The sequence below is a fragment of the Salvelinus sp. IW2-2015 genome, linkage group LG20 (assembly GCF_002910315.2).
Source record: "Salvelinus sp. IW2-2015 linkage group LG20, ASM291031v2, whole genome shotgun sequence".
Taxonomy (NCBI): Eukaryota; Metazoa; Chordata; class Actinopteri; order Salmoniformes; family Salmonidae; genus Salvelinus; species Salvelinus sp. IW2-2015.
The window spans coordinates 63985778-63993431 of record NC_036860.1 but is presented as its reverse complement, the minus strand read 5'-3'; the positions used below and the strand labels follow the sequence as shown (position 1 = coordinate 63993431).

Genomic DNA, 7654 nt, shown 5'->3' with positions numbered 1-7654 from the left:
TTGCCTATGCCGTTCTGTACCACCACTCATTCATATATCTTTATGTACATATTCTTTATCCCTTTACACTTGTGTGTGTATAAGGTAGTAGTTGTGGAATTGTTAGGTTAGATTACTTGTTGGTTATTACTGCATTGTCGGAACTAGAAGCACAAGCATTTCGCTACACTCGCATTAACATCTGCTAACCATGTGTATGTGACTAATAAAATTTGATTTGATTTGATTTGATTTGATTCAKTAAACAAATCAATAAACAAAAATCTGTTATATTATAATCCTTCATATATTTCTTCCCTTTTGTCAATTTCAGAAATTGATGTACCTTCTCAATCCKATACCTCCCTTCCAACCCATTTTCTCTCACTGTTTTGTTGTGATGCGTCAGATGACTCACTCTCGGCTATCCTCCCCGAGGAAAACTCCACCATCTCTACAACCTGTTGATCCTCAACTGATTTATCAACTCTACTTCCTGTTTATCCTCAACTGATGTATCATCTCTACTTCCTGTTTATCCTCAACTGATTTATCAATCTCTACCTTCGTCTAAGAATTAGAACCTTCATCACCCTTAAATTCTTCCTATTAATCCTTGGTACTTTGAAAACAGCTGCTTCATTTTCCATTGTTTCAATCTTTTGCACTCCACTTTCATTTTCCAGCACCGACTCAGCGATCCCAGTCGCAGTCTCACCGGCTGTTTCCCCTCCCTCTTTACTCTGATCCACAACAATTGCCCCCATAGCCACCCTGCTCTCCTTTCCTACTTTTCCAACCACATCTGCCCACCTTCTCCCTTCCCCTGCACCCTTAGCATTTTCATCCCTTCGCTGTGGTGCTTTAGCTGCACCAGCGCTAGAGCTGCTACCGGGCTCTGTCCGCTCGTTCTCAGGACAATAACGTACCAAATGCCCCCCTCTTCCACAACCAAAGCATTTTATTGATTCAGTAGAAGTGTAGAACGCATAATCAAATCCATCAATCTTAAAACTGAACGCTAAATTCAGTTAATTTTTTTAATTTAACCTTTATTTAAACAGGTAGGCTAGTTGAGAACAAGTTCATTTACAACTGTGACCTGGCCAAGATCATCAGTATCCTTCTTTAAAATCATGTGCATTTGTCTCCTATGAGACAAAACATGTTTCAGCAAAGGAGATTTGCATCCCAAAATTATATTTTTTATTGTAGACACAATTTGACCATGACGAGATAACTCTCGCTCCAACACAGGTTAGAAAGTAGAACTTTCTTCACCGGATTCATAAGAAGAAATACCGACGTCTGCGTATCCCACAATATAACACCACTCTCAACTATCGTATTCACGAGAGAGAGAGCGAGAGAGAGAGAGAGAGAGAGAAGAGTGCAGTAGAGCCAGAGATTCTCAGCGGCGCGGCTGGTGAGGTAATGTGTGTGTATTCTGTTGGATCTTCTCCTCAGGCTGTGTGAGTACACGGGGAGCAGATACAACAATCCACTGACACACCAGAGGAGCAGAGCATTAATTGGCCGGTGAAAGTGAGACAGACAGAGACAGCACATTTCACTGCACACCTCACTGCACGCCTCACTGCACGCCTCACTGCACACCTCACTGCACGCCTCACTGCACGCCTCACTGCACGCCTCACTGCACGCCTCACTGCACACCTCACTGCACCTCACTTACTGTACAACACACATAGAGCCAGGTCAGAGGGCTGCTAAGTTGCTCTTTAATCACTGTTCTACTGTAACACTCAAACACACACACACACACACTCACACACACACTCACACATCCACTCAAGCAGGCACACGCCACACACAAAGGCATACACACAGATAACACATTCAAGCAGGCACAGACACAAGAATATACACAAACAGGGATGCACACACGACAGGCAAGCACACACTGACACCCACACAGATACACACACACACACACACACATATACACACTGACACCCACACACACACACACACTGACAACCCACACACAACACTTGACCACCCCACACACAAACACTGACACCCAGCAGCATGCACTACATCCACACATACCAAGCCTGCACACACACACAGATACACACACACACACTGACACCCACACACACACAGATACACACAACACTGACACCCACACACCACACCAATCACACACAGATACCACACACTGACACCCACATCCACACAGATACGACCAAACACGACCCACACAGATAACAGCAAAACACTTACACCCACACACCCACACACACACACAAACACTGACACCCACACACCACACTGACACCCACACCCCAAACACTGACACCACACACACACAGATACACGAACACATAACACTGCAACCTCACACACGCACACAGATACACACACACACACACTGGCACCCGACCACACACAGGCACACGAACACACACACACGAATGACACCCACAGATAGACACACAAGATCCACTGGACACCCACACACACCACACACTGACACCCACACACACACTGGGCACCCACATACTCACAAACAATACACCAGAACAGCGCAATACAACAAGGGGTGGAACAGTGGCAAGAGGTACCCACAGGACAAACAGAATAATATTAGTCTGAGGAGAGATTTAATAGCATTAATACAACAAAAGATAACAGTAGTGGAGAAGGTGGAGAATTTTAAGTTCCTCGTGTACACATCACGGACAAACTGATATTGGTCCCACCCACACAGACAGCGTTGTGAAGAAGGCGCAGCAGCGCCTCTTCAACCTCAGGAGGCTGAAGAAATTCGGCTTGTCACCAAAAGCACTCACAAACTTCTACAGTCCACAATCGAGAGCATCCGTCGGCTGTATCACGCTGGTACGGCAACTCTCCGCCACGCAACCGTAAGGCTCTCCAGAGGGTAGTGAGGTCTGCACAACGCATCACCGGCAAACTACCTGCCCTCCAGGACACCTACACCACCGATGTCACAGGAAGGCCATAAGATCATCAAGGACAACAACCACCCAAGCCACTGCCTGTTCACCCCGCTATCATCTCAGAAGGCGGAGGTCAGTACAGGTATATCAAAGCAGGGACCGAGGAGACTGAAAAACAGCTTCTATCTCAAGCCATCGACTGTTAAACAGCCAGCCACTAACAATTTAGCGCGCTTGCCACATACTGACTCAACTCCAGCCACTTTAATAATGGGAACTATGAAATTATGTATAAAATGTACCATTAGCCACTTTAAACAAGCCACTTAATATAATGTTTACATACCCTAGATTACTCATCTCATATGTATATGTAGTATACTTGTACTCTATATCATCTACTGCATCTTGCCATCTTATTGAATACTGTATGACTAGCCACTTTAAGACTATGCACTTTATGTTTACATACCCTACATTACTCATCGTCATATGTATATACTGGTACTCTATACCATCTGCTGCATCTTGCCTATGCCGTTCTGTACCATCACTCATTCATATATCTTTATGTAATATTCTTATCCCTTATACACTGTGTGTATAAGGTAGTAGTTGTGGAATTGTGAGTTAAGATTACTTGTTGGTTATTACTGCATTGTCGGAACTAGAAGCACAAGCATTTCGCTACACTCGCATTAACATCTGCTAACCATGTGTATGTGACAAATAAATTTGATTTGATTTGATTTGACACACATATAGACACCAAAAACACTGACACCCACACACCCACACAAACACTGACACCCACACACACAAACACTGACACCCACACACACACAGATACACGAACACGAACACAAACACTGACACCCACACACACACACACAGAAACACACACACAAACACTGGGCACCCACACACTCACTGGCACCACACACACACTGGACCCACCACACACACTGGCACCCCCACACACACCACACCACCACACACACAACACACACACCACACACACACACACACACACACACACACACACACACACACACACACACACAACACCACACACCACACACACAACACACACACACACACACACACACACACACACACACAGTACTGAACACACAAGATAGACACCAAACACGGCACCCACACACACACACCGAACACTCCACCACACACAGATAACACACATACTCACACTGACACCCACACACACACTGACACCCCCCCCCCCCCCCCCCAACACACACACAACCGCACGACACACACACACTGACACCCCCCCCCCCCCCACACACACACACACAGATACACACACCATTAACACACCAAACATAAAAGGACACTCACAGAACAAGGGTCAATCTCTATTGCACTCCACACTGCCCTTTCACACCTGGACAAAAGGAACACCTACGTGAGAATGCTATTCATTGACCACAGCTCAGCGTTCAACACCATAGTGCCCACAAAGCTCATCACTAAACTAAGGACCCTGGGACTAAATACCTCCCTCCGCAACTGGATCCTGGACTTCCTGACGGGCCGCCCCCAGGTGGTGAGGGTAGGTAGCAGGTACTCCCTGTTCACTCATGACTGCATGGCCAGGCACGACTCCAACACCATCATTAAGTTTGCTGATTACACAACAGTGGTAGGCCTGATAACCAACAACGATGAGACAGCCTATAGGGAGGAGGTCAGAGACCTGACTGTGTGGTGCAAGGACAACAACCTCTCCCTCAACGTCATCAAGACAAACGAGAGGATTGGGGACTAGAGGAAAAGGAGGACCGAGCACGCCCCCATTCTCATCAACGGGGCTGCAGTGGAGCAGGTTGAGAGCTTCAAATTCCTTGGTGTCCACATCACCAACAAACTAACATGGTCCAAGCACACCAAGAACGTCGTGAAGAGGACACGACAAAACCTATTCCCCCTCAGGAGACTGAGGGAAATGTTCTAGAAAATGAGAGAGAAACATGTTCTAGAAAATGAGAGAGAAACATGTTCTGGAAGAGGAGAGAAACATGTTCTGGAAGAGGAGAGAAACATCCTGTTCTAGCGGACGAGGAGAGAAACATCCTGTTCTAGCGGACGAGAGAAACATCCTGTTCTAGCGGACAAGAGAAACATCCTGTTCTAGCGGACGAGAGAAACATCCTGTTCTAGCGGACGAGAGAAACATCCTGTTTTAGGTGGGGATCAGGGAGAGAGAATTATTATTTAAGTTAAAACTACATACTCCTAACTAGGGTTGCAAAATACCCATAACTTACCCAAAATGGCCAGGTTTTCCAGAAATCTCTGTGTAACATTCCCATAATCAGAAGGGAATACGCAGGAAACCCAGAATCAGAAAGGAAATACGCAGGAACACCCGAATCAGAAGGGAATACACAGGAAACCAGAATCAGAAAGGGAAATACGCAGGAAACCCAGAATCAGAAGGGAATAATCAGAAGGAAATCAGCAGATCAGATGGGAATACGCAGGAAATCCAGAATCAGAAGGGAATACGCAGGAAATCCAGAATCAGAAGGGAATAACGCAGGACCAGAATCAGAAGGGAATACGCAGGAAATCCAGAATCAGAAGGGAATACGCAGGAAATGCCAGAATCAAGAAGGGAATACGCAGGAAATCCAGAATCAGAAGGGAATACGCAGGAAATCCAGAATCAAGAAGGGATACGCAGGAAATCCAGAATCAGAAGGGAATACGCAGGAAATCCAGAATCAGAAGGGAGTACGAGGAATCCAGAATCGAAAGGGAATACGCAGGAAATCCAGAATCAGAAGGGAATACGCAGGAAATCCAGAATCAGAAGGGAATACGCAGGAAACCAGAATCAAGAAGGGAATACGCAGGAAACCCAGAATAGAAGGAATACGCAGGAAATCAAGAATCAGAAGGAATACGCAGGAAATCCAGAATCAGAAGGGAATACGCAGGAAATCCAGAATCAGAAGGGAATACGCAGGAATCCAGAATCAGAGGGAATACGCAGGAAATCCAGAATCAGAAGGGAATACGCAGGAAATCCAGAATCGAAGGGATACGCAGGAAATCCAGAATAGAAGGGAATCGCGAATCCAGAATCAGAAGGGATACGCAGGAAATCCAGAATACGAAGGGAATACGCAGGAAATCAGAATCAGAAAGGGAATACGCAGGAAATCCAGAATCAGAAGGGAATACGCAGCGACACATCCAGAATCAGAAAGGGAATACGCAGGAAATCCAGAATCAGAAGGGAATACGCAGAAATCCAGAATCAGAAGGGAATACGCAGGAAATCCAGAATCAGAAGGGAATACCCAGGAAATCCAGAATCAGAAGGGAATACGCAGGAAATCCAGAATCAGAGGGGAATACGCGAGGAATCCAGAAATCAGAAGGGAATACGCAGGAAATCCAGAATCAGAAGGGAATACGCAGGAAATCAAGAATCAGAAGGGGAATACGCAGGAAAATTCCAGAATCAGAAGGGAATACGCAGAGAAATCAGAATCAGAAGGGAATCGCAGGAAATCCAGAATCAGAAGGGAATACGCAGGAAATCCAGAATCAGAAGGGAATACGCAGGAAATCCAGAATCAGAAGGGAATACGCAGGAAATCCAGAATCAGAAGGGAATACGCAGGAAATCCACGAATCAGAAGGGAATACGCAGGAAATCCAGAATCAGAAGGGAATGACCGGAAGATCAGAATCCAGAAGGGAATACGCAGGAAATCAGAATCAGAAGGGAATACGCAGGAATCCAGAATCAGAAGGGAATACGCAGGAAATCAGAATCAGAAGGGAATACGCAGGAAATCCAGAATCAGAAGGGAATACGCAGGAAATCCGAAATCAGAAGGGAATACGCAGGAATATCCAGAATCAGAAGGGATACGCAGGAAATCCAGAATCAGAAGGGATACGCAGGAAATCCAGAATCAAGAAGGGAATACGCAGGAAATCCAGAATCAGAAGGAATACGCAGGAAATCCGAATCAGAAGGGAATACGCAAGGAAATCCAGAATCAGAAGGGAATACGCAGGAAATCCAGAATCAGAAGGGAATACGCAGGAAATCCAGAATCAGAAAGGGAATACGCAGGAAATCCAGAATCAAGAAGGGAATGACGCAGGAATCAGAATCAGAAGGGAATACGCAGGAAATCCAGAATGCAGAAGGGAATACGCAGGAAATCCGAATCAGAAGGGAAACGCAGGAATCCAGAATCGAAGGGAATACGCAGGAAATCCAGAATCAGATAGAGGGAATACGCAGGAAATCCAGAATCAGAGAGGGAATACGCAGGAAATCAGAAAATCAGAAAGGGATACGCGGAAATCCAGAATCAGAGGGAATACGCAGGAATCCAGAATCAGAAGGGAATAACGCAGGAAATCCAGAATCAGAAGGGAATAACGCAGGAACTCGAGAATAGAATAGGGATACGCAGGACAATCCAGAATCCTCCAGCAAGGATTTCTGGAAAAGCTGGGAATTTGGAAAAAGTATACCAGAATTTGGCAACCCTTCTCCTAACAGATCACAGGCATAATAATAACAAAGTGTAATAAAACAGTATACGATATGACACCACATGACACTTCTCTCTAATATACTATCTAACTGTGTGAATCAATGCTGGTTAAAATGTTGACTCGTGTTCTCAGGTTTATTTTGTCTCCATATTTGGTTTGAACTCCCATTGAACATTATTGATTACAATTTT

The 7654-nt window shown here is 45.3% G+C and overlaps 1 protein-coding gene across 1 annotated transcript in view; it reads left to right on the top strand.

Moving 5' to 3' along the window:
• LOC139029550 (trichohyalin-like) overlaps positions 1–7363 on the top strand; it is a 57612-nt gene extending 50249 nt beyond the window's left edge. Inside the window, exons 4-5 of the mRNA XM_070449769.1 lie at positions 5252–6505; positions 6784–7363. Coding sequence (XP_070305870.1) covers positions 5252–6505; positions 6784–7363 — 1834 coding nt within the window. The remainder of the gene's footprint in view (positions 1–5251; positions 6506–6783) is intronic.
• Positions 7364–7654: the final 291 nt, after the last annotated feature.